Source organism: Trachemys scripta, chromosome 1, assembly GCF_013100865.1.
Source record: "Trachemys scripta elegans isolate TJP31775 chromosome 1, CAS_Tse_1.0, whole genome shotgun sequence".
Classification (NCBI taxonomy): Eukaryota; Metazoa; Chordata; order Testudines; family Emydidae; genus Trachemys; species Trachemys scripta.
In genome coordinates, this window is record NC_048298.1 from 210,666,397 (window position 1) to 210,694,088 (window position 27,692).

The 27,692-nt window shown below is 43.0% G+C and overlaps 1 protein-coding gene across 3 annotated transcripts in view; it reads right to left on the bottom strand.

Annotated features, from left to right (window-relative positions):
- CDKL5 (cyclin dependent kinase like 5) overlaps positions 1–27,692 on the bottom strand; it is a 213,508-nt gene that overhangs the window by 25,658 nt on the left and 160,158 nt on the right. For all 3 annotated transcript variants that reach the window (XM_034755895.1, XM_034755902.1, XM_034755884.1), the window contains exons 9-12: positions 22,568–22,757; positions 12,562–12,642; positions 9,117–9,277; positions 4,809–5,838 (exon numbers count right to left, since the gene is read on the bottom strand). In XM_034755895.1, coding sequence (XP_034611786.1) covers positions 4,809–5,838; positions 9,117–9,277; positions 12,562–12,642; positions 22,568–22,757 — 1,462 coding nt within the window. The remainder of the gene's footprint in view (positions 1–4,808; positions 5,839–9,116; positions 9,278–12,561; positions 12,643–22,567; positions 22,758–27,692) is intronic.

The following is a 27,692-nucleotide window of genomic DNA, read 5'->3' on the forward strand; positions in this document are numbered from 1 at the left end:
AAGGGCAGCCTGCCCTAGTGGAGGGAGGCACTGGGACCCTGCGGCAGCAGGTGATGCCAGAAGCAGGCAGAGTGAAGCCGAGTCAGCATGAGCTGCAGGCTCCCTGGTGAGGCCAGGGGAAACTCGGGGGAGGTCCGTGGGGGCAGCAGGCAGGGCCGGGGGAGAGACCCAGCCCCAAACATTGGGGAGCAGTGCCCGGGGAGCTTAGCTGCCGCATAAAATAAATCGGGGTGGGGGTGGGGGGAGTTTGGCGGCAACAGGAAGTAACTGGTGGGGGGGGCACGGGGAGCTTGGCGGGCCGCCCGCGGGCCACATGTTTGAGACCCCAGTTTTAGCCAGACCCTGTGAGAAGAGATAACCAGATGACACCCCCACCACCGGTGGGTCAGTTAGATCCTTAGCAATATTTAGGATGTGAATTTAAGGTTTCTGCTATTGACTCCCCCTGAGTTATTAATTTCCCTTCCCCACCTCATTTTCCTCTTGCCTATTTCCTTCTATCCTGCCATCTATCTAATAAAATCTGGTTTAGTCAGCCCAGATAAGTATATCCTGCAATGCTGCTGTTACCAGAAAGGCAAGCTAAAAACATGCCTTAAACTACAGCCCAATTCTGCTAAAAGTTTGCAAGGTGCTAAAATGCCTGATAAAGTTGCTTCTTGTTTGATGTACCTGTGATTTTTCAGCAGTTAAACTGCAAGTGAGAGAAACAGAAGATGTCATTTATCTTTCCTATTCTTTTACTCTCTCGTGTTCATCTTTTAAAACAAAACACAAAATAAAAACAAATACCCACCCAAAAAGTGGACTTAAACAACAACCCAAAAGCCAATATCTATCTAATAAGCTAATAATCTGACTTTTTTCCTCCCACCAAAGGACTTAGTGACATCTAAAAGACAGTCAAGCAAGGAATTTTCCCTTTAAACAGACTTTGTACAGCTAACAGGAAGAGAAAAGGAAATTGCTAAAAGGAAATTCATAAAACAGATTGAGAGAGAGAGAGAGTGGGGAAGAGAAAAATCAGAAAATTTGATAAAGTATGTAAGACAAATTTGTGCTCAACTCAGCTTTTGAGCAAAGAGCTTTGGGGAGCAATTCTTTTAAAACAGAGCACAGGCTTTCCTTTAACTAAAATATAGTTGACCTGACCATCCCACTCCACCTAACCCCCACCCCAAGTTTTGGAAAAAAATTACTTTATACAATCAGAAATGTTTATGAATTCTAACTAGTTTTGTCAACCCTGTGAAAACAAAACAATAGTTGAAGAGATTTGAGAATTTACAAACTTCCTGATGTTCACTATCCTTGTTCCTTATGACTGAATTTTCTGACCATAATAGTTTACAAATCCATTTTAACTTTATCTTGATATTGTACCTCAATATAGAGGGAAGAGCAGGAGAGAGCATAAAAAGTATTTAACTCTTACTTTGGATCAATATGTTCAAACCTAGGCTCCTAAATCCACATTTAAGCATGTACGTAAAAATTGCCAGATTTTTCAAAAGGTAATAGGCACCATTAAGTTCTATTAGCATCAGGGAGATTTATGAGTGCTCAGCATCTCAGAAAAATGAAGCCACTTTTATTCTTTTACACCTTTACTTTGCCTAAATATGGATTTAGAAACATTACTTGAGATATTCGGGATTGAAAATGTTAGCCTTAAGAGACAAACGCATATAAAATGAATTAGAAACTGCTAAGTCAGACAGACATTCCTAACCAAGCCAAAATGAATCAATGCAATAAAGATGGAAGGTACAACATTTTTTCTAACTAAAATATGCATTTGTCAACTGGTTGTCAAAAGACAAAAATGATTTGATAATTACACTCAGTGTCTCCACACAATGTGAAATACCATTAAAATTACTTATTGAATTAACATTCACTACAATAAGACTCATTGTAAAAGATACTATTAAATCACAGAATAAAAATATAAGCTAGCAATCAGGAAGTACCCTGTCACTGAATGGTGGAAACCACTGCTCTGTTTCAGTAACCATTATACTGACGGCGTGATCATGAATACAACCAGCTTAACTGAAATGCAAGCTGGAAAATGAGCACACGGGGGAAATAAAACCTAATTTTGCAAAGCATCTACTGCAGCACCATTTTAAAGGTTACTTTTCTTTTAAAATAGTTCACAGTTGTCATGCCTGGGGACATCCATGGAAGGAAGGGCTTCTCCTACTGCAATCACGTCTGAGCTGATGTGGCAAGTATACAAAAACTTGTATTAATATGATTTCTAGAAAGAGAGTCGTATTACTTTAAGAATTAGTGCATCGGCAAATATTATTTCTCTCTCAGAGAGATCCACACGCCCAGGAACAGAGAAACATTCAATTTATAGACAATTAGGAATACCTAATTGATGGCTCCTTGCTTATCAAGCAAAGAGTGAAAGACACAGAAAGAGGTAGTATGGCTGGGAAGCATCATGGCATAGAGGGACAGGCATCAGGTGGTTCCATGCTTGGCCAACGTCTTGCTGGGTGGCGTTAGGGAATTCATATCACCTTTCTGTTTCACTTTCCACTGCTGTAAACTGGGAATCCTACATCTTACCTATGTACCTGCCTGAAAAGTGGGCTGGGAGGACTAATAAGTCAATGTTTGTGAAGTGCTCAGAACATGTGAAGTGGTCAATAAATTCCAACTTCTATTATTAGACACTGTGTAATGGGGAACCAAGCACAGCTTGGAATAACCAGGCAACCAAATACATCCCAAATAGCTGGATATGCATGATTACATGGTACAGAATTTTAAAAATAGCTTTAGCCCAGATATCAATTAAACTTTATGCTGTCCCCTCAGCTGATAGAGTTCAGCAGATGGCTAAGGATGGCAATGATTAAACAGGAATGAAAGAGCAATTTCATTAGATATTGGAATTGACACAGATGCATAAAAAAGTTTGTCTAATCTCATGCCATCCTTGGATATATTCCTAAACCTATTACAAGTATTTCATAGATTCACATATTTTATTTAAACTCAGAAGGGAACACCATGATCATCTAATTTGATCTTCTGCATAACACAAGCCAAAGAACCTTCCCCAATAATTTATGCATCAAGCCCATAACTTTTGTCTGAGTTCCAGCATAGCTTTTAGAAAGATATCCAGTCTTGATTTAAAGACTTCAAGTGATGGACAATCCACCATATCCTTAGGTTATTTATTCCAGTGGTTAGTTACCCTCACTATTTAAAAAGTTTGCACCTCATTTCTAGTCTGAATTTGTCTAGCTTCAGCTCCTAACAACTGGATTTGTTTAGGCCTTTTCTATTGGCCTGGAGATCTCTTCCCCTGTAGGTTCTCGTAGACCATGATCAAGTCATCTCTTGGATAAACTAAATATAGTGAGACACTAAACAAGCTCAATCTAAGGCATATTTTCTAGACCTTGAATCATTCTTGTAGCTCTTTTCAAAACCCTTTCAAATTTGTCAACAAATTGCACACCATTTTTAAATTCCCTTAGAATTCACCATGCTGCTTATATTTGCAGGTACTTATGTGAAATGCGCATTGTATGTAAGTACTTCTCTTTGTACCCTATTACTGTCCAACTTTGCAAAAATCTCCAAGAACAGTATCAAGTTTAAACAGTGTCAAGTTTAAAGTTTGGGACACATTTTGTACTGATTTACAACCCTATGTGTACTTTCAGTGAAGTCAATAGGACTGAATAAAGAATCAAATCAGCACAGAATCTGGCCCATTCTTTGGAGAAGATCCATAATACACAAATTAAGGCTAAACTACAGTCTCCACAGAGAGATACGATAACTGTGAAGTGCATAACCAAAATAACCTCAGTTCACACTGACCAGAAAGGGGCAGTGTAAAAGCAGAGTGACAGGAGATGGTTCTGCATATAGACTATGTAAATTATCAAGCTTGACAGGTGGGTTTGTGACACATACAGGGATCACCATTGAGAGTTAGCATTTGTTAACGATTCCTACACTATAGTCGCTCACATCCCCCAGTTATTTATTACATTAGGCGTACATTGACACTGCAGTTGGGAAGTCTGAAAGGTTGCACAGGCGACGATGGCCACTCAAGTATGTGCCCAGGGTCTTTGGCAGGCAGGGCTAGCTCGTGGAGCCAGCTGTGCCTGCTGTGGCTTCACTGCTACTGTTACTCAAGCTAGCTAGATTAAAGCTAGCTCGGGTAGGTCTACACGGGCTGCAATCACGCCTCACAATTGCAGTGCAGATATACCCTTAGCATAGAGAAATACTGCCGTATCTCAGATACCGTACTGTCACACCTGCTAGCAAATGCTGACTTTTTAACCGTGACCACTGTATCAATAAACTCATGCTGCAGGTTAAGTGACAGAAAATCCCAATTCAGAAATGTTTAAGATTACTATTTACAGCAAGGCATGCTACAAAATCCAAATAGAGAAAGTTAATTAAGAAAAATAACCTAGTAAAAATTACATCAGTTAGCATAAACACTGGTTCAGTGACCACGTATCAAATCACATTATTTTACACAACTTGACTGTTCTCACATTTTCAGTATTTTGCTAGAAGTGACTGTATGCTTCATTGTGGCCCAAATTTTTAAAAGTGCCCTCTTATTTTGAATGGTGGATACCTCAGCATCTCAGAAAATCCAACCTCCCTTCTTTTGAAGTAAAAAAACAAAACAAAACAAAAAAAACCATACAAAATTAGAGGCCACTTTTGACCATCTGAGCCTACACGCATGCAAGAAATACAGAGAAAAAAAACTTCTTCAATAGGCAACATTTCAAACTAACCCTATTAGTATCTTCTGTACAGTCTTCCCGTGAAGAGCCAACAGATCGTGTGAGTGACCTATGCTGCACCTGTGGAGATAACAGTTGCAGGCTGTTTGCTCTGGCTGCCATCCCCTGCCCTACGCTTAAGCCACCCTCTGAGCCCTTGGACCTCACTCTGTCTCGGCTCACATACATGGAATGTCTATGAGGGCGCTGCTGTGAGGAAAAGGGACTTGTGTAACCTAGACCATATGAAAACGATTCATGTGGGGCAGATAATGAATGTGAATGGCTTCCATCCATGTGATCTGGCAATTTCAACTCTTCCATGGTTTTGGAATGTCTTGTTGGCGGTCTTCGGGAATCCAGGGTACCATCACTTCGGTTATTCCTGCCCGAAGGACTGAGTAAAGTTCTATTGTCACTGTGCCGGGGTGGAGTAGGACTGGTAGGAGAGTTCAAGTCCAAGCAGCTTGATGGAAAATACCTACTGCTATTTGGTTCCGCAATTTGAGCCCTGGCCTCAGAAAGATTACCCACAGATTTCGAATCTGTTAGAACCCCATGAGTCTTTGACTTTGTCCGATAGGAGGGACTCTTTGAAGACTGGGGTATAGTATCAATATAGCTGTGGCGACTATGTTTCTCACTTGGCTGCAGAGTGCCAGTTTTGCTTTGAGAAGTTTCCATAAATGAGTGCCGGTTCTGCTGAGATCTGGTGTTTGACTTCAGATATTTTGTGCCTGGACCATCAGAAGCTTTTGGGTCCAAATTAAAATCAAATTCTGTTTTTGTCTTTGATTCCTTTGGACTGAGAAGATGTGGTATGTTGTTATTGGCTAGATCCTTGTTGCCAGATCCAGGTGGATTGCTTGGTTTTTTTGAATGCATTGGACTGTGTGCAGCTGCAGGAAGATTTCCATTTAGAAAGCTTTCATTTGCTGGAAGAACCTCTTCTCCTCTTTGCAGTCCAGCCCCTAGAGTCTGCATATCCTTGCTATTCGATCTGTGATGTGACTGCACAGCAGAGCTTTTACTGGCTTGATTTCTACATTAAAAAGCATATGAACAAGGATTAACACAGTACCATACATATTAATAACTCCCATCTTCAATAAAATACACTAATTTCTAAATGGAGTACTCAATTCAAAACTGAGAGCTAATTTAACTGTGGTGATTTATATACTGCAAATTAGGCACCAGGAATTCCACCATCCCAAATCCCTAGAACAAATACATGTGCAAGTGTTTGCGGCTAAGAAACAACAATGTATTATGTCCTGATAGCCAAATTTTTGCTTCTAATTTGTACAATTAGTTAATGACAATACATTTTAAAACTTAACTTATACATTCCAACAGCAGCTTTGAATCCTTTCAATATCTACAGCGCTAATATATGGAGGGGGAGGGGAGAAGAGAAGAATAGCTATGTTCTGGTGAAACAGTTCTTGAGTACATCTTACATATCAAATGTAACAATTATTGAAATGTGCAAGGTGAAGTGTCACATCAGTACTGCCAAACAATGGATAGATTGAAAAGGTGATACAATTTTCATGCAAATAATCGTAACTGGTTATTTCTACCCTTTTTATGCTTAGGATTTTAATGGTAATGCTTTCATTATCTAGTTATGTATTTTGCATAGGGTTATAATAATTACTTCAACAACCTTAAACTAACTTTTTTTAAATATAAGAAATAGGAGTCCTGAAAACTTTAATCAGGTTGACATGGGAAATTTTACGCACTGGGTACGAAGTTTTTTATGGGGCTAGATCTATCTCTTCCACATCATGCCTTCAAAGGTGCACAAGAGGAGCAGAACAGGAGAAGAGGTGATCTCCTAGGCACCTGTAAGAGCAACAGAGTCTCTCTCCTGCACATCTGAGGTGATTTACAGAAGATGAACTTTGCTGTCCCAGATCTCAAAGTGAAGATAATAGGTGCTCAATTTCAGTGGATCATAGGAGGCGTGCAAGAGAAAAGGCCTATGACTGCAGATGGTCTAAGATCCAGAGGAGATCAGTCACTGCTCTGCATACCTTCGGAGAGATGCCACTAGGAAAGATGCCTATCCTCTAGGACTCCTAGTGTCAATCACAACAAAGGACCCTGCTTTTGACTAGAGCTCCCTGATTCCCTCATCCATCTGCCCCATTGGTCTAAAGGTCTGAAATATAAAATGCTATGCATGTATTCTTACACATTGGCATATCATGTCTATTTTTATCCAGCATCTTCCACAATAGAGATAGAAGCATTTATGGAATTAAATGCTTATAATGCGGTTTATTTTTTAAATCTCTTTCACTTACAAATAAATTAGATTTACATGATCAAACTTTTGAGAGAGAAGAACTGATCAATATCATATATTATAGGGCTATTTAAAAAAGTAGACTAGTCCTTTATTCACAAAAAATAATTAAAAATAAAATAAAAGGTCTTTTCTTTTTTTAAAAAAGAAAATTCAGATTTCTAATTTAATAGTTGAATTCACTTCAAATATTCAAACAAATTGAATCATAACCTAAGAGTAAGTGGTGTTATTTTGGGTTGTGATCATCACTTCACAGTTTAGATGTATATTATGTATTGCACACAAAAAACTATGGTAAGAGAACATTAAGATTGCCAAATCAAGCACTCAAAAGTGAGGAAATGCTAAGATTAAGGTTGCCTGTCCATCGTTCTCAGTCCCAGTCTCCTGCCCAGCTCCTCAGCTGATCTCACCCTTATCCCAACTACTGACTCCCAGACCACCCCTAAACCTCATTTCCCTCCCTGGATTCTAGTCCCAATCTTAGCCCCCCCACCCAATCTTCTTTTCCCAATCTATTCCCTATCACTGCAGGTCTGGCTCTTATCCCCTGTGTATTTGAACCAGACAGCTTCCTCCTCCAAGCTACCCTGGACAGTTAGGAAGTTTTTCCTAATGTCCAATGTAAACTGCCTTTGCTGCAATTTAAGCTTTTTGTCCACCCTGAGAGATTAAGAAGAATAATTTTCTCTCTCCTCCTTGTAACAACCTTTTATATTGGTGCAATAAAAGATATTACCTCACCCACCTTGTCTCTTTAAAATCTCAGAAGTCTATACAGTGAAACCCCGCTATACCGTGATGTTTGGGGTCCAAAAAATTACATTGCGCTAAATGCGGGGTCGTGGTATAGCGGGGTTTCAAGCCCGTCAGTGGTCCCCAAGGTGGTGCATTGATGTGCACCGCCTAGTGCCCCTAGTGCCCAGCAGGGGAGAGAAGCTGTGGCCCCGCGCCTGCCCGGGTCAGAGAGCACTGGCGCCCGCAGTCCTGGAGCTCTCTGTCCCCAGCAGGTGCGGGGCCACAGCTCCTCTTAAAGCTGGAGAGAAGCCATGGCCCCACACCTGCCGGGGACAGAGAACAACAGGGCTGCGGGCGCCGGTGCTCACTGTCCCCGGCAGGTGCGGGACCGCAGCTTCTCTCCCTTGCCTGGCACTAGGTGGGGGCACATCAATATCCTGGCAGGTGGCATGGCATTGGGGGACCACTGGTACATACAGTAATACAGTATGTCTTAAACGGGGGCCAAATTGTGATCGCGTTATATGCGATTTTGCGTTATGGCGGGGCACCTTATTGTGGGGTTTGACTGTACTTGATATGTGTGAAATGCAATTGGCCAAATTTGGGTGGATTTTCAGGGGAACAACAAAAGGCACATTTGTCACAAATGCCACCTGTCTGCCTAATTTTAAGTCTCTGCTCCAAGGCAAATTTTTTTTAACATAGGCAAACCCTAGGCTCATTTTCAGAAACGGCTGAACCATTTTTGCTGAATTTTTCAAAAAATATCAGCCACAGCCAGACACCTAGAAAGGAAAGTTTCAGCTTGAATGGTTGAAGTTTGACAAAGTTGTAAGCAACTGAAAACAGTGACTTATAATGGGGAGTGTTGGGCAAGTTTAACAACAGGCAGTGCTATCAGCCCCATATTTTTATTACAATTACAAAAAAAATACTATATTATATATTATACACATTACATATATATATATATACACAGACACACACACACACACTTATTTTATTTTATGTAATTGGGCCTTTAACCGATCTTTAATCGATTACCAAAAGTGAGTGTGGAAGAGTGTTTTAGGGATGAACTGGCTTTCATCTCTCATGTTAACCTCAGACATAGAAAACAATATGTATACCAATATGACAAAATTATCAGACATCTTGTGTTCTTTTTGTGAAGATGATTTAATATTTAAACCTAAAAGGAACTTACTCATTAATGCAACAAATGAAGCTGATGAGGATCTGGTTACTGTATTTACCTGTTAGACAATGTGTTGCTGTCTACATGGTAAGGTTTTCTCTTAGCTGACCGTGAAGGTGAACTTCCACAACGATCCAAGAGTCTCTGAGTTTGAAACGAAGGATGGTTCAAACATTGCTCTGTCAAGTATCTATCTGCTGGATCCAGCTTCAGCAAGTTCTTTGGAAAACAAAGTCTGGATTTTAAACAAGTATTAGTATTTAAACCAGTCACAGCAAAACTTGTAGCTCAATAGTTTTGAGCTTCTCATCTCAATAGTTTCTGTGAGATTATTATGTGCAACTGCAAGAATGATTTACAGTTATATTAATATACCATTTAACAGCAAATCATCACTCCATTTATACTGTATTGAACTCATCTCAATACTGAGCTGCACAGGTCTCTAAGAAACTCAGTTCCTTGTTTCTAATTGCAAGATAAAGCCACGGAAGTGTGAGAGTGAAGAACAATTCTGCTTTCAGAAGCAATAAACATACACACAAAAATGATACATAATAAAAGAGGTTTGATAAAGTTCATTCAAAGAGCTTTGCTATTTATAAAAATATGCTTTAAAACACACACACACAAATGTAGGGAGTTTTGTCATTGATTTTGTGGGGCTATGATTTCACCAGTAATTCATCTACAGTAGTCAGAAGGAAATTCCTATTATAAAATTGGTGATGTTTGTTCTATTTCTGAAGACAGATAACATTTTTGATATTTAGAGAATGAACATTTAATTATAAAGTTAGAAACTAACAGGGGTGACTAATTTGCAACATATTATGACTGCTATTTGCACAAGTTCTGTAAGAAATATATTAATAGTTGTGGTAAGTTAATATGAGAAGCAAACAATACTCATGCTTGAACTAAAATAGGACATTTTTGTCTACTATGAACACAGAGAACATATTATTTCTATGTTCTCTCTTATCCTCCAACAGTTATTGGTAATTTATAACAAAATACAGCTTTTAAAAAGTTGTAAGATATCCTAAGGCTACCTGTGTTTCATATTTAGAACCAATACATACCATGGTGGAACACGAAAGCAAACCGATTGCTCACAGTGTGTAAAGTTGTTCCATTACATACAGTGAGTAATCTCATGGAAACTAAAGTTAAACACATGCATAAGTCTTTGCAGCCACACTTAGAAATTATTGGCTCAATAGACAGGGCCGCCTCCAGGTTTTTTGCCGCCCCAAGCAAAAAAGCGGAGTGCTGCCGCCACTAAAACAAAACAAAAAAAGGGCCGGAGTGCTGCCCCAAAGGGCCGGAATGCCGCCCCTAGCACATGCTTGGGACGCTGGTGCCTAGAGCTGGCCCTGTCAATAGAACATATACTATCATCAGTGAGGATAAATGTATTCTATTCATAATTCATCTTTCTGTATCCCTTACCTCTTTCTAAATAAATAAACACCCAAAACAAAACCTATATTAAAATAAAGTTATTCATGTTGCATTGTCAACCATTTAAAAGTTAGGAAATGACAGAATCAGGTGCCTGTGCAACCTTAATTCAGCCCCTTTGTGTGTCTGTATTATAACACCCTGTTAATTACCCGACTACATACTATTTCCCCCCGCCCCACAGGACCCCTGCTTCATTCAGTGCACAGGATGGATGGTGCTCAGGAAATGAGGCTTCTTTTTATCCTCCTAATACAATGCGTAGACTTGCCTGTACTACACACCATACAATGCACGGAATTATTAATTTTTTATGATCTTTTCTATGGCTCTCATCAGTACAGTTTTGGACTGCCTCACAAATACTAATGAATTTTCTTCACAAGTCCCCTGTGAGAGGAGACTATTATTCTCCCCCATTTTACAGATGGGGAAAGTAAGGCAAAGAGCCTGAGGCCACACAGCAAACCACTGGTGAAGCCAGGGTTAGAATTCAGGGCCACTGGACTCCCACCCTGGTGCTCATTCCTCCAGACACAGCCCCTTACGTCAGAGGAGCTGAAAATCCATAGCTTCAACGGACTTCAATTACAGTTGAGAATGCTCAGCAGTTCTGACAATCAGGCTCCATGTGTCTGGGCATGCAGAAACTGAGGAACATACAAATAGGGGCCACATGTCAACATTTTAAGTGATTCGCCCAGCACCACTTAGGAAGTTAGCAGTAGAGGCATGGATATCAGTGAATTCTCCTGTGTAGCATTCACCTGCCTTAACTACAAAACCATCGTTTCTCCTCTTGCAGTCCACAGCCCCATTTTTTACATACTTCTAACCTCTAGGGGTTCTACTGCCAACCCCCTCATTCTCTAAACAGCCCCTGAGCACCACTCATTCTGTGTACTGAATGAGGAAAGAGTCCTATGGAAAAGACAATATGAGATCATATAATTAAAAACCATATAATAATTCCCATGAATACACACAAGAAAGATAGAATTAAGGTTTCACAGACAATTTTAATTCTGGCATTTCTTAATTTTCAAGGGCTTGATTTTGCAACCCAAATGACTTAAAAAATCTAGGAAATAACATACAAAAAAAAACTAGTTACAAGACAGAGGAAGGGGAAAGAAATTTTATTACAAACACCACCCTTCCTATCATGCATCATGACCTCTGTGTTTCAGTCCTCAGCACTGCAACACAGACTGCTACCAATTGAGCTTCTGCTAATTACATTAGCTAACAATATGAAAGCAGCCAATAAAGGGGGATGCACAAGACACTGAGACAGTGGATTATGCCCAAGTCGCCCAATTTTAGACTCCACAGAAAAAGATAAAGCTATGAGCAGCTCTTTTTTGAAAGGTAATATGGCTCAATGGATGATATTTGGGCCCACTATATTCAAGATGAGTTTAGAACTCATGCTATCTTGGTTCCCATGATGAATTATTAGTATTTGTCTCTGCTCCAGGAATTCCCATCTCACTCCCATCAAGTGGGGTGGGAGGTGGGGAAGGGAAAAGGTCTCCTGTAGTGCTCCATCAGTTACAATGCTGAGAAGGGAGGGTGGCGGATGGGAGCAAAGATGGTTCACACCCCTGCCAGTATAGCTGCTCCAACAACAGCCAGGCTGAGTTTCGGCTTCTAACTGTTCAGGGTGCAGTGTATGGTGCTGGAGTGATGGTGGGGACCCAAGCTTGGAATATTCATTGTTTCTGGCATGTTGCCAAAATCAAGCAGTAACAGTGTAATACAGAACAGAGAAATGAAGATTATTAGCAGATTACAACTCAGCCAAATCTGAAAAGAATTTCATGGCACTAGCAAAAGGTATTTTTCTGACCTCGGGGCTTTCCCCCAGGAAATATCAAAGATCTGCTGCAAACAATGGAGGTTGTTAAAGTTTATCAAAACAAGTTCAGAAGATTCTTTTTTAAAAAGGGACTGTATTAGGAAATATAAATGTAGTGGGCACTGCGAACTTCCCCTATATAATATACACAAACAAATAATGCAGCTTTTCCTACCTTCATAAGGTCAAGCAAAACACCACTTAAAATTCCTAAATATCTCCTCTCCAAAGATTGAGGATGGTTGACTGCTGGGAACTGTAAAAATAAGAATACAGCATAAATGTACGGTGCCTATAAATCTCCAAAACATTTATATAAAGGGAAGTGGCTTAGACACTGCTTGTTCTGTCAAACCAGTAGACACCAAAAGAGAGTAGGTAGTAGGAAGTAAAAGGTGTACCATGTGAAATAATAGGTGTGTTAAAGTGGACACAGTGGTACCTGAAACACAACAGCATTAAACATACAATTTTCTGTTGATATACCATATGTACAACAGTTCATTCAATCAGAGCAAGGGAAGGTATCCTTGGTGAACAAGATATTCAACCAGATGTTCTCATCAATGACTAAAATAATCCAGTTAGATATACAACTGGCTGCCGCTGGTATTACGATTCATAGAAATATGGAAGGTATAAACAAGCTAATAATGGGAGAAGTACAAGAAAGCTGAACACAGGTTTTATTCCAAAATGTTCTAAATTGACCTGAAAATAATCTCAATTTGAGCATGAATGGTACGGAATTAATTAATGAAGGATTAAACAGATTACTTGGAAAACTTTTTGGGAAAGAAGATCACCTAGAAATAGAACAACCAATCTTCTTTCCAAGTACTAAGTCTAGCAAGAACCTTCTGAAAAAAACGGTTACCTACGTCTCATAACTGTTGTTCTTCAAGATGTGTTGTTCACGTCCATTCCACATTAGGTATGCGTGCACCACGTGCACGGACGTCGGAAACTTTTTCCCTTAGCGACTCCCGTTGGGTCGGCAAGGGAGTCCCGTAGAGTGGCGCCTCAATGCCAGTGCATATACACCCCTGCCAACCCAACCCCCCTTCAGAGGGGAAGGAGGGTGGAGAGTGTAATGGACGTGAACAACACATCTCGAAGAACAGTTACAAGAGGTAGGTAACCGTTTTTTCTTCAAGTGCTTGTTCACATCCATTCCACATTAGGTGACTCACAAGCTTACCATCAGAGGAGGGTAGGAGTCATGGAACAATTGATTGGAGAACAGCCCTGCCAACTACCGCATCATCTCTGGCCTGCTGATTGACCATGTAGTGGGCTGTGAAAGTGTGCACCGAGAATCAAGTGGCTGTTTTACAAATCTCGTGGATCGGGACCTGCGCCAGGAAAGCTGATGAAGATGCTTGCGCCCTGGTCGAGTGGGCCGTGATCACCGGGGCTGGGAACCTTAGCCAGCTCGTAGCACGCGCAAATGCAGTCCACAATCCATGACAATATACGCTGCACCGAGACCGGAAGACCTTTAATTCTGTCGGCTATTGCGACAAACAATTGTGTCGACTTGTGGAAAGGCTTGGTCAGCTCCAAATAGAACACCAGGGCCCGTTGGACATCCAGAATGTGCAGGATACGGTGACTTGGGTCTGTGTGTGGTTTAGGAAAGAACACTAGCAAACACATGTCCTGGCCTGTATGAAATTGCAAGACTACTTTAGGGAGGAATTTAGGGTGCGGCCTGAGCTGCACCTTGTCCTTATAAAAGGCTGTATAAGGCGGTTCCAAGGTGAGGGCCCTCAATTCGGATATCCTCCTTGCGGACATAATGGCCACCAGGAATGCCACCTTCCAGGAGAAGTGGAGAAGAGAGCAAGAGGTAAGGGGCTCAAAAACGGAGGGCCCAGAGCTTGGAGAGGACCAAATTTAGGTTCCAGGGTGGGTCCAGTGGGCATGAGTAAGGGAACACCCTCTCCAGTCTCTTGAGGAACTGCACTACCAGGGGGTTAGAAAACACCAAACACTCGGATTCCCCCGGGTGGAACGCCGAAATGACCGCCAGATGCACCCTGATCGAGGAAGGGACAGGACCTTGATGCTTGAGGTGTAGGAGATATTCTAGGATGACTGGAATGGTGGCCTGGAGTGGCTGTACCTGCTTAGGCACACCAGCAGGAGAATCTTTTCCACTTAGCTAGGTAGGTAGCACTAGTGGAAGGTTTCTGACTGCCAAGGAGAATTTGCCTTACCAGAAGAAAGCACTGGCTCCCCATAGCATTCAGCCACAGAGTTTCCATGCCATGAGATGCAGAGACTGTAGATTTGGGTGGAGCAGGCGCCCGCAGTCCTGCGTGATGAGATCCTGGTGCAGGGATAGGGCAATCGGGGCAGCCACTGACAGCTCTAGCAGGATCGTAAACCAGTGTTGACGCAGCGAAGGGGGGCGATCAAAATTATTGTCGCCTTGTCCCTGCAAACTTTGAGGAGGACTCTGTAGATGAGTGGGAGTGGAGAAAAGGCATACTTCAGGCTCCCGCCCCAAGGGATTGCGAACGCACCTGTGACCGAGCCCGAACTGTGGTTCTGGAACAAACAAAACTGTGGACATTGGCTCTTGTCTTTGGTGGCAAAGAGATCCATTTGGGGAAACCCCCACTTCTGGAAGATCAATTGCAAGATGTCTGACCACTCGTGCATGCAGTACAACCTGCTGAGGCGGTCCGCCAGCTCGTTCCACGCTCCCGGAAGGTATGCTGCTTTGAGATGGATGGAGCGGGCTATACAGAAGTCCCACAGGAGAAGAGCCTCGCGGCAGAGGGAAGAGGAGTGGGCTCCACCCTGTTTGTTTATATAAAATATGGAAGTGGTGTCTGTCAGAACCATCACGCTGTGACCTTCCAAAGTAGCGTGAAAGGTCTGGCAGGCCAGACAAACCGCCCTGAGCTCCTTCACATTGATGTGGAGCAACACTTCGTCCCCGGACCACAGGCCCTGTGTCCTTAGGTCCCCTAAGTGAGCCCCCCAGCCGAGGTCTGACGCATCTGTCACTAGCATCAGAGCAGGCTGCGGTGTGGCGAAGGGGATACCCTTGCATACTACTGTCCGATTCAGCCACCAGCGCAGGGAGTCCAACACCTGGGCAGAAATAGTCATAACGAGGTCTAGGGGGGATCTCTGCTCGGGCGATACGATCGGACGAGCCATGCTTGTAAGATCCCGAGTCTCAGCCGAGCATACTTGACCACGTAAGTGCACGCCGCCATGTGCCCTAGAAGCTGCAGACAGCATCTGACTGTGGTAGTGGGAAACCTTAGCATTGATTCTACCATGTGCTGGATGGCCAGGAATCTGGGTTCTGGGAGGCTCGCTCACGCCTGCACCGAGTCCAGCACTGCCCCGATGAACTCCAGCCTTTGCGTTGGTATCAGGGAACAGTTGGGCATGTTGACGAGGAGACCCAGCCTGCGGAATGCGTCCAGGGCCACCGTCACATGGGAACGGACCTACTCTTCGGACCGACCAGTGAGGAGCCAATCGTCTAGGTACGGGTATACCCATATTCTCCTCTTTCGCAGAAAGGCTGCCACTACTGACATGCATTTTGTGAACACGCAGGGGGCTACTGCCAGGCCGAATGGGAGGACCGTAAACTGGTAATGGTGCTGGTTTATGGCGAACCGTAGGAACCGCCACTGAGCAGGATGAATGGCGACATGAAAGTACACGTTTTTCATGTCGAGGGCAGCATACCAATCCCCTGGATCCAGGGATGGGATCATAATGCCCACCATACAGAAGCGGACCTTGACTAAGAATTTGTTGAGTCCGCAGAGGTCTAAAATGGGCCAAAGGCCCCCCTTTGCCTTGGGGATAAGAAAAGGGGAGTAAACCCCTTTCTCCCTTAGTTCCCAAGAGACTTCCTCCACCGTACTCGCCTCGAGGAGTGCCTGAACCTCCTGCATAAAGAGTTGCTCGTGAGAGGGGTCCCTGAAGGGGGTGGGTAGGAGGGAAGGAGGAAAACTGCAGCGCGTATCCCACTTGTACCGTGCGTAAGACCCAACGGTCCGATGTTATACGGGATCACGCAAGGTAGAAGTGGGACAACCAGTTCAAGAAACTTGGGGAACGATCTGGGAGCTGGGATGGTACGCTGTCCTCGAGCACACCTTCAAACCCTCTGCTTATTGCCGGGCTGGGGCTTGCCCTGGCCCTGATTAGGCGCGTTGTTCCGCCTGTGCCTACTGTCCCTGCCTTGCCTGCGATAAGGCTCCTGCCTAGGACGAGGCTGGTACTGCTGCTGCTGAGGTGGCTGAGGCTTGAACGGCTTCCTCTGAGTCGCCGGAGTGTGCATTCCCAATGACTTAAGGGTGACCCAGGAGTCTTTGAGGCTATGCAGCCTGGCAACAGTCTGATCTGAAAAGAGGCCAGACCCTTCGAAGGGGAGGTCCTGGAGGGTGTTCTGGACCTCTGGCGGGAAGCCCGAAGCGTGATGCGGTGCTTGGCGTGGCTTCAGCACACCCAAGGCGATTGTTCTGGCTGCTGTGTCTACCAAAGTCCAAAGAGGCCTGCAAAGAGGTCTTGGCTACTGCCTTTCCCTCTTCTACAAGGGCCATAAACTCAGGCTGAGAGCCCTGGGGTAAGAGGTCCTTAAATTTTGAAACTGCCACCCAGGAGTTAAAATTATGCCTATTCAGGATCGCCTGCTGGTTTGCAATCCATAACTGGAGGTCCTACCATTTAGCCTCCTTGGCCTTGGAGGCCGGGGCTTGCTGGCCATGACGTTCCCGTTCAATAATGGATGAGACGACCAGAGAACAGAGGGACGGATGACAAAATAGGAACTTGTAGCCCTTGGAAGGGGCCAAGTACTTCCTCTCTACCCCCTGGGCCGTTGGTGTGCTGGAGGCTGGGGTTTGCCAGACCGTCTTGTAGTTGGTCTGGATTGTCTTTATGAGTGGGAGCGCAATCCTGGAGGGACCCCCAGGGCTTAGGATGTCCACTATAGGATCCTCCTGCTCAACCATCTCCTCCGCCTGTGGGCCAAGTTCTGAGCAACCCTGTGGAGCAGCTCCTGGTGTGCCCTGTGGTCTATCGGAGGTGGCCCTGACACCGTCGTGCCCACCACAGCCTCGTCTGGGGATGAGGAGGAGATGAGGAGCTGCTGTGCCTCCTCCACCTGCCCTTCTTGCTCTCCTCATAGGCAAGGGGCACGTCCGGGTCCTGCCTGGTTGATTGTCCCTGGGACGGCACCGGGCTCGGTGCCACTTCTGCTCGCTGGTGCTCTGGAGATGTGTTCTGCGGCCTGGACACCGTGGCCTTCTTAGCTGTGGAGGGGTGCCTGCGCGGGGATCGGGATTGATGTACCGAATAGCCGGACTTTGAAGCTCTGGAGGAGGTCCCTTGCTGTTGAGGACAGGCCCAGGGGGTCCAAAAGGGCCGTTGTCCTTGCAGTCCCCATTGGGGTTGCCACGCGGCCCGGGACTCCCTGCCCGCTGGTGCCCTGCAGATGTAGCTGGAGCGGCCTGAGTCAACCTCTGACTCCGAAGACGCCGACCTTGATGGCCAACGCGGTGCCGTGACTTGGTGTCGTCGGGAGGCTGAAGAACGGCTCCTTACCAACTGGGATTGGTACCGATGCTCTCAGGACCAGGATCGGTGCCTTCTGTCCGGGGCCAGCGACCTCAGCCTTACGTTCCTTCAGTGCCGTCCTAGCGCTGGCGCCGGGAAGCAGTGCACCGATGGGGCAGGTGCCACATGCTGGCTCAGCTCCGGTGCCACCAAGTCCGGCACCACCAAGTCCGGCTGGGTCAAGGGCATCTGAGAGTCTACGGAGGCTGAGCTTGACCGGAGCCAGCGCTGAGAGCGGTGCCGGGGTGGTGACTTTGAGTGGCGCACCATTGCCGGCTTCCCTCAGAAGCCGCTAAGGGGAAAAGTTTCCAACGTCCAAAGTAGTGTGCAGGAAGTTTTGCATTAAGTCTCCATTAACATGAGCAGTAATTGTGAGTTCAATCTGCCATAAACTACGTCAAAAATGTTTTCTACCAATGCTTGAGCAACTACATTAAAGTAAAAATCCTGTGAATATGGAATACATGGTGTTCTTTGCCACTCACACTTTTTCTGTACCTTCCAAAAAACATCAACAATGATTAATGTATGCTTATATAAAATGCTGAAATATATTTTAAAGAGCTGAAATAACTTGAGAATACCAGAAAGAAACAAAATTAAGTTAACAGATTAAGATGCATCTCCTAACAAGCTACAACAACAAAAAAGTAAAGGTAAAATACAAAAACGTATGCACATTTTAGAATACAGCACAGTTGTCGCTGAAAAAAAGTGAAAGACCTAGAGAACTAAGGGCTAGATTCACAAAGAAACTTAGGTGTGGAAAAGCTTATGAGATCGGACCTCACAAGCCAGTTAAGTGGAAAAATTCTCATCTGCTCCCAGTTGGTGCAAGCCTTGGGACTTAAGCGTCTGGATGCCTGACAGGGGGATGCAGCATGCATTCTCATAGGCAAAAACATAGGTGCCTAGAGAACTGTTACTGCAAAAATTTAGGCACAGAGTGATTTTAGATGCCTCCGGGGCTCAGAGGCTGCTGAGCAGGGGTTTTGTGAATTCCAGTGGGGCCTGATTCTGGGATTTGGGCACCTAAAGTGGCAGTTAGGAGCCTATGTACTTTTTGTGAATCTAACCCTGGGTGCTTGGTACGATCAGCCTCTGAGCAGGAAGTGTTGTAAAGCTAAATTTTAAGTACTACCTTCTCATATGCACACTACTAGCGCTCTAGATGTGAGAGGGTTGAAAAGCTTCCTTACTGTAAATCAGTATCAGATTTTTAAAAAATAATTCAATTCTATCCAAAGATAATTTATAAATATTTTTTCATTTGAGATCAGCAATTCTGAGCATATAGAAGAGAAACTACCTTGTTTCTTCTTTGTTTCTACTAGCATTATTGTTCACAAATTGCATTATGATGTGAACTTTGAGGGGAGATAAAAAGAACATGTTCACTATCTTCGCAGTCGCAATACTACTAATCTTTAAGTTATTTTTATTTTCTTCATTTTACAGTGGTTTACCAGTGATAGGTTTGTCCATCTGCATGGCTTGGCCACCTGTACTGGATGAACAATGGATGGATTCCAAAGGATCTCATGTATGGAGAACTTGCAGATGCTCCAAGGCCACTGGGCCAATTGAGACTCAGGTTGAAGAGGGACTTGAAAACTTTTCAGCATTGGTACCACAAACTGGACAGATGCAGCTAGCAACAGGCCACACTGAAGGACTGCACTGCACTAGGGAATCAAAGAGATTGAAGAGAGGGGAGGAAATTGAAGAGAACAAATAGGAAACCATAGCAGACCTCATGCGCTAGTCCGGCACTGTGATACTGCAGCATGACCCAGAGTAACTGAACTGCTCTGGCGCTTACACCATTGTCTTTCGAGACTGGTGGTTGCCTACTATCGGTGACAGGGTTATATTTTTATAGAAAGTCTGCTATGTGATATCCAAGCACACCTTAGATGATCTATAGCCTTGGCTACAATTCATTAATCTAACAAGATGCAAGAGGATCTCCAGAAGGGGCCACCATTTTGCCAAAAAGGAGCATTTTTAGAACAAACTGAATCTCATTCAGACGCTACTCTCCAAGAACTTGTTTAAGAGGACAGTCCAGGTGGAGAGTACTCCTGTCTTCAAATGGAGTAACTGACATCTAGTAGCCTCTTAAATAAGAAGCCACTAGAGAGATGTATGTTGTCAGAGCTGTGAGAGAAGGTGAGAGAATCTAGAAACTATTTCCCATTAGGGATTTTTCTAATTCTATCACCTGCATGTACCTCGACCTACTTATGGGATGATGTTTACAGAGCCCTACACTGCCAGCCCTGTTTCCTGCTAGGAGTAATCTCCTTTGTTTAGATCTTGGGATGTTCATTAACATCTTTAGGCTGGGTTTTGGCTTGTTTCTGCTCCCTGTGCTGCTTTCCTGGGGTCTTTAAGATGCAACAGCTGTCTTCTTCCTCGAGCAGGGTGGTAGAGAGGCCACCCATTGCTCCTCAAGACCCAGATGTAACAGGGTGTCTGGAGCCAGGAGCTCTCTCAGCACCCTTTCACTCTAATGCCAACCAGCAGAGCTAGAGCTGAGGGATAATTGAGGGGGGATGCAACCCCAGCAGCTAGGATTATATAAAACAGACAGGAAGGAAGTGCGGATAAGGAGCAGGGAGCCTGAAGGATGGCTGATGTACGCAGGACTAGATACTGCTAGTACTGTTCCCTTCCTTAGAAGGAAGTGGGGAAGCTGCCTATAGATTGTAAATATATGTAAACAACACTACAGGCTGTGGCCTGCTGGAGGAATACAATAAAACACTGAGACAGTGAAGGAGACCTGGAATTGTTGTGGTGAGTTACTGAGGCTGAAAGCAGGGTCGGCGCTTCCACTAGGTGACCTTAGGCAGTCGCCTAGGGAGGTAGGATTTGGGGGGCTACATTTTGCTGCCCTCAGCGGAATTTCAGCGGCGGGTCAGTCACTCACTCCGGGACCCACCACCGAAGTGCCCCGAAGACGTGGAGCGGAAGGACCCCCACCGCCGAATGCTCAGAGGAGGAGCGCTGCCGCCTAGAGCGGCAAAAACCCTGGTGCCACTCCTGGCTGAAAGGATGTTCAGGGGATCAGTCTGAGGCACCACTGAAGGAAAAAAAGCTATGTGAAGGTTGGAGGGGGAGGAGCATTTTATCTGAATTTCTAAAATATTGCTGGAAGTGCCCATCCTAGACAGGAAGATGGTGCATGATGGTGGTAACTGCATTAAGGTAATGTGGGGTTTCCTGAAGTCTAGAGATGGATGGATTCATTTCTTCAGAGAATTTCACAGGCTAGTCTGGTGCCTACTCTTGTGAACGGATCATGATGGCATCGCTTGTGTGTAAGATCTGCATATTCCCAATATATGCATCGTATATTTATTAACCCTAAAGAGCATCTTTATGAGGATTTCAGTTTCTTAAAGCACTTTGGTAGCATGGGACAAAATTAATTCTATATTTAAGTGTTTCATGCTGTTCAAAAGGGAAGCTGTACCACCACTATAAAACTATTGAATAAGCATATAGTGTACATGCAGTTGGAAAAGATGTCAACATCCCACTCAGGAAAGAGCTATTCCAGCTCTCTTGTCTATCTAACCTTCCCATGTCTGAATTACTAAATATAATAATAATTAACATTTTTACAGCACTTTGCGTGCTCAAAGCACTGTACATATATTACCTCATTAATTCTCACATGACCCCTATTTGGTAGATGAGTAAGTATTATTCTTCCCATTTAACAAATGGGGATAAAGAGGCAGTTATTTGCCCAAGAACAACCAGTAAATCACTGGCCGAGGATTAGGACATAGGTCTTCATTACACCCAGCCCTATGCTAATCGCAATAACATCACACCTTCTTTCTGAATTTTGAGTTGTTAAATCTACAAAATAAATATACTTTATTCCATTCCTCAGTGTAACATTTTACAATGCATTAATCCAATGAAGTTTATGTTGGATGGGCTGGAACGGAGGCGAATCAGGACAGCACTTTACACTGTGGAGAACTTTTAATGTATCATCTTTGTGATAACATGTGTAATACTTCAGATTAGAGCAGAAATTCATCATTATGAAGAATATTAAATTGACAAAATGGCAGCAGTTGTCAAGACAACCAAAACTAAATTGTAATAAACCACAAACAAGACCTCTAGACATGAGCTGTTGGAGATAATACAGTAATTGCAAATATAAAACTCTTTTGGGATCTTGCCATGTAGAGAACCGACTGTCTGAGCTAGAGATAAATTCAGCCTCCTAGTCTAAACAAAAGCTTAACTGGAGTGTACACTCTAACCTGCCAAAAAAGTCGTAGCAATGATGTAAGTAATTTTAAGTGATAATGTACACATCTACACATGCAACAACGTAACCATAATGCAATTTTATTTATGAATCCATGACCTCCTCAAAATCTAAACCTATCCCTTACCTTTTCAGATGGAAGTGCTCAGAATAAATAAGAGAATATATAAAACCTGAGGGAAAAAAGGTCTAAAACATTTATTTTCTACTGGATAATAGTTTAAATACCACATCAACAGAAGACTGAAAGAAAAGGTTTTTGGTCAGTCTCCCTTACCCGAAGCCCATGGAAACGAGGATTGCTGTAGAAAAGCTTCATCTGCTCTGATGGAAGTGGTCCTAGCACCTTCTGAATTGTAAAAAGCTGGTCAATTTCACTTTCTCCAGGAAATAGTGGCTGCCCATCACTAAGTTCCCCAAGAATGCAGCCTACAGACCACATATCCACAGACTTCCCATAGGGGGCTCTGGAAAGCAAGTACAATAATGTTCACACTGATCAACAAAAATATCTTCTTGACAATCTCTTTGCATTTATTAACTAACTTTTTGTCTACATTAAGCTTACTTGTAGCAGGGAAAATAAATTTGATATTTGCTTCTCTAGGCTCTCCATTTACAGAGTGGGTTCTCTAACTGTACGGCAGTTTGAGAAGGCAAGATCAGACTTGTCAATTACCCTTGAGGACTTTCATTTCTTTTCTGGAAAACTCACCAATAAAGAACATTTTCAAAGCAGAAAAACAGACATTACTCTAATGTTCAAAGTTAAGCTAACACCAACTTCTCTTGATTTTTCCTGTCTACAGAGCATAGCTGAATAGAATATAATTGAATCATTTTTTTTCTTATTCTGTGGAAAAAGGTAAGTGAGAATGGTGAAACTGGCTACTCAGAGAACAGAAATTATCAAGTATCAAATTTCTCTTATCCAGGATCAGTACTCCTACAAAAGAATTTTAAAATCAATGATTCCCAAAGGGAATCCTCCAATAACTATTTCAAAGTTGAAAAAAAATGGTTAAGAAAACATTTCAGGTAGCGTAGCATACAGGACTCTCCCATTAGAGGCAATGTCCAGAAAGGTACATTTGTCTAATATACATGTCTGGTAAACATACAAGCGGATGACCAAGTTGCTGCCTGGCAGATCTCTTCAGAGGACAAGACTTTTCAGCCCCGGATGTAGGTAATCCCTTATTTGATGGTCTTTGATCTTCCTTTTAAGATTTTGCTCCTTCGCATCACATACTACTTCAATTCAATACTTCCGAAATCTAGCACCCCTTTTAGATGTTTTTTGGCCTCTTAGTGCTGGTGATACAAAACAAACAAAGCGACTCATTTTCTGTGTACTTGAATTCATGCAAGGTGGATTTTAATTGCTTTGTGGACATGCAGCATGTGACCAACTCTCTTTTGGATATTTATGTTTTGAGCAGACTGTAGGGAGAACTCTCCTGAGATCACTGAAATAACAAGCGTTTGGTATAAAGGCAGAACTGAGAAAGACTAATTTGTCATCTCTTTTCCTTTTCAGCACTGGAATCTGAGCGCTCACATTCTGTTTTAAAGGGTATCTTATACTTGACTAGCTTGACTGTCTCTAGGTTGAGAAGTCATTAAGAATTGGGAGCCCTGACAGATTCTGTTCTAAATCTGTTCCCTTTTCTCATGGATCAGTAACTGGTTAAAAGACAGGAACCAAAGGATAGAATTAAATGGTCAGTTTTCACAATATAGAGAAGTAAATAGCAGTGTTTTCCAAGGATCTGCACGGGGACCAGTGCTAAATGATCTGGAAAAGAGGGTGAACAGTGAGGTGGCAACATCTGCAGATAATACAAAATTACTCAAGATAGTTAAGTCCAAATCTGACTGTGAAGAGTTACAAAGGGATTTCACTAAGCTGGGTGACAAAATGGCACATGAATGTCAATGCTGTTAAGTACAAAGTAATGCACAGTGGAAAAAATAATCCCAATTATACATACAAAATGATGGGGTCTAAATTAGCTCTTAGCACTCAAGAAAGATCTTGGAATCATTGTGGATAAGCTCTCTTAAAACATCTGCTCAACATGCAGCAGCAGTGAAAAAAGCTAACAATGTTAGGAACTATTAGGAAAGTGGTAAATTAGTAAACAGAAAATATAATAATGCAACTATATAAATTCATGATACACCCACACCTCAAATACTGCCTGCAGTTCTGGTCACCCCATCTCAAACAAGATACATTAGAATTGGAAAAGGTACGGAGAAGGGCAACAAAAAATATTAGGGGCATGGAACTGTTTCCATATGAGGAGACATTAAAAACAGACTGTGACTGATCATCTTAGAAGAGATGACTAAGGGGTGATATGATAGAGATCTATAAAATCATGAATGGTGTGAAGAAAGTGTTATTTACTCTCTCACATAACACAAGAACAAGAAGTCACTGAATGAAATTAATAGGCAGCAGCTTTAAAACAAACAAAAGAAAGTACTTCTTCACATAAAGCACAGTTAACCAGTGGAACTCATTGCCAGGGAATGTTGTGAAGGCCAAAAGTATACCTGGGTTCAAAAAAGAATGAAGTTCCTGGAAGATAGGTCCATCAATGGCTATTTGCTAGGGTGGTCAGGGATGCAAACCTATGCTCCAGGTGTCGCTAAACCTCCAACTTCCAGAATTTGGACTAGATGACAGAGTGTGGCTCACTCAAAATTGTCCTGTTCTGTTCCTTCCTCTGACACATCTGGCACTGTCCACTGACAGGATACTGAGCTAGCTAGACCACTGGTCTGACCCAGTTAGGGTGACCAGATGTCCCAATTTTATAGGGACAGTCCCGATTTTTGGGTCTTTTTCTTATATAGGCTCTTATTACCCCCCACCCTCTGTCCCGATTTTTCACACTTGCTGTCTGGTCACCCTAGACCCAGTATAGCTGTTATGTTCTTCCTTACTTTGATGATTGAATCTTACATTGTGGGTTGCTCTGAGTCAGTTACTTCATTCTGGTGCACTTTGTGATGGGAGGGCTCAAGAAGATTACTTGCAGAGACAGCTTGGGCCCTGAGACGCTGCAGTGAGATAACCTGATTCCACCTGGGCAGGTTCCACAGGGAAGCCTTGCTTGAGAACAGGCCCACTGAGTCCAGCCTGCTCCAAGGGTGGAGAGCTAGAAAAGATGAAGTAGGAAGCCAAAGGTGCCTACCAGAAGTTGCCATGAGACACTGTGATGCTTTCACTTAGGGGGAGAGGGGAGTACCACTAAGAAAAGTTACTTATCTCAGCTGGAGAAGAGTGTTGGCAGCAGCCCAAGGATGGCAAGGCAGAGCATGATGAAGCTCCTTAAAGGCCCATGAAGGACGGCCCTGCTGGTATCTTGTTTCTGGTGCTGGTGGGGCTTGGCGCTACTGGAAATGTAATACATGGAGCTACTGGAGCTGCCTGGGCCACTGATTCCTCTTGCTGATCTAGCAGAGATAGTTCCCATGCACCCCTGCCCCCCAGACCTGATGCTGAAATTTCTCAATGCCATTTGTTTTTGTGATGCTGCTAGTACATTCAGATTGGGAGAAGGGTGGGAGTCAAAGGAGGGCTAGTGCTCTTGTCCCCACTATAATCTGCATCACATTGCTAGGTACAGGTTCCAAAGATAAGAAGCTTCTCCTGTTGGTGCCCGTAGGGCAGGGGTTCTCAAACTGGGCGTCAGCCTCCACCCCAAACCCCTCTTCTCTTCCAGCATTTATAATGGTGTTAAATATATAAAAAAAAGTATTTTTAATTTATAAGGGGGGGGTCACACTCAGAGGCTTGCTATGTGAAAGGGGTCACCAGTACAAAAGTTTGAGACTCACTGTCATAGGGGGCATATGGCAGCTGTGGAGTTCCTGGAGCAGAGCAGCTTCTGAGAGCAAAAACTGTACAACTCTCCTGTTTGGCAATGCTGTAGGGTAAATGAGCACAACAAGCACCTTTTCTCCCTGGGCTTTTCCTCGGTAGGCTGGTCCCCCATGTGAAGCCTTAGGCTAGGGAAGGAGTAAGGAAGGCTGCTCCATGTTATGGAGCAAGCTTCGTCTGCAGCTGGAAAATGAGCTAAACCCCCCTGTAAGTCAGTAACAATTTATCTTCCTTGCAAACACGAGCAATGAGAAGAAAAATTCTGGACCCAGACTGGCAGTTTAATAGATTTTTCATTGTGTGCTGTAGATCAAGAGGTCTGAAAAATTGTCCATCTGCAATAAAACAGCAGATTAAACTAAGACATTTTCCAAAAGCATAAGTCAAACCTCCACCAGCTGACTGACAGGTGAGGTCCTGCCTCCTCAAACTGCAGAACATAGGAAACAATGTAGGCATGGTGAGCCTGTATAAGAGAAAGAACTCCTACACATTACACAGACCAACAGGCCTACCCACAGTGAATAAAAAGGAAGTAAAACAGTCCCTCACTGCACAGAATGCAGATTATGCTTTCAGACACTAATTCAATTGGTCTGTCAGGACGGTATGTCTTTAAGCAAGCTAGTATTTGTCAATAATTTATAACCTCCAAAAGGTACAATGTACTTCACTAAAAGTTACCTGAAGCTCTTTAAAGTAAGTAGATTTTGGATAATGTATTAATAATTGGATACTGTACAATAATGTTTCCTTCCCCTTATGAAAAAGTTAAGTACTTTCACTTTTTATGCACACAGATTAAATGAAAACATAAGCCTCTTTAAAATTATAATATTCTCCACGGTTTTAAAGAGTACAAATATTTACTATTGCAGCCATATTCTGTGCAGCAGAGGAACACACGTTACGTTGCGCCAATAAAAACCTAACTTTAAAATGAAGTATCAGAAATAGCTAAAGACATCACAGTGTCAAACACATTTGTAATCAATACTCTTCTGTACAAGCTAATTCAAAGTTTAGGTCTACATTGTGCACCAAGACTTTATGCTGTATTTTCCTGTGATAGCAGAACACTTTTGAAAATTAAGGGTCAATTTACATTAAGAATGCACTGTATATTACTGTCAAAAGTTACACTTCGTCACCTTCTTCCTTTATGAGCCTACTTACTAATATACAAAGACTTATAAAAGAAAACCCAATCCCTCATGTTATATAACTAAAAAGCCACTGTTTATTCTCTTTTGTAACTTTTTATTACATGCAGCACTTTCATAGAATCTTGATAATATCTCTCTACAAGCTGACAAACTGGTATTTCTCTAGTTTTGTTTAATGACAACCATTGTGCATATAATAATTTATTATGCCACTGTCATTGTGCACCAGTAACAAAAGTCCTACAGTAATGATGTCAGCACAGTGCTGGAAATAGTGGGATGAATTTATTAAAAGGGTAATGACTGCTTCAATTTTGACATATACAAGAAATTTCTAC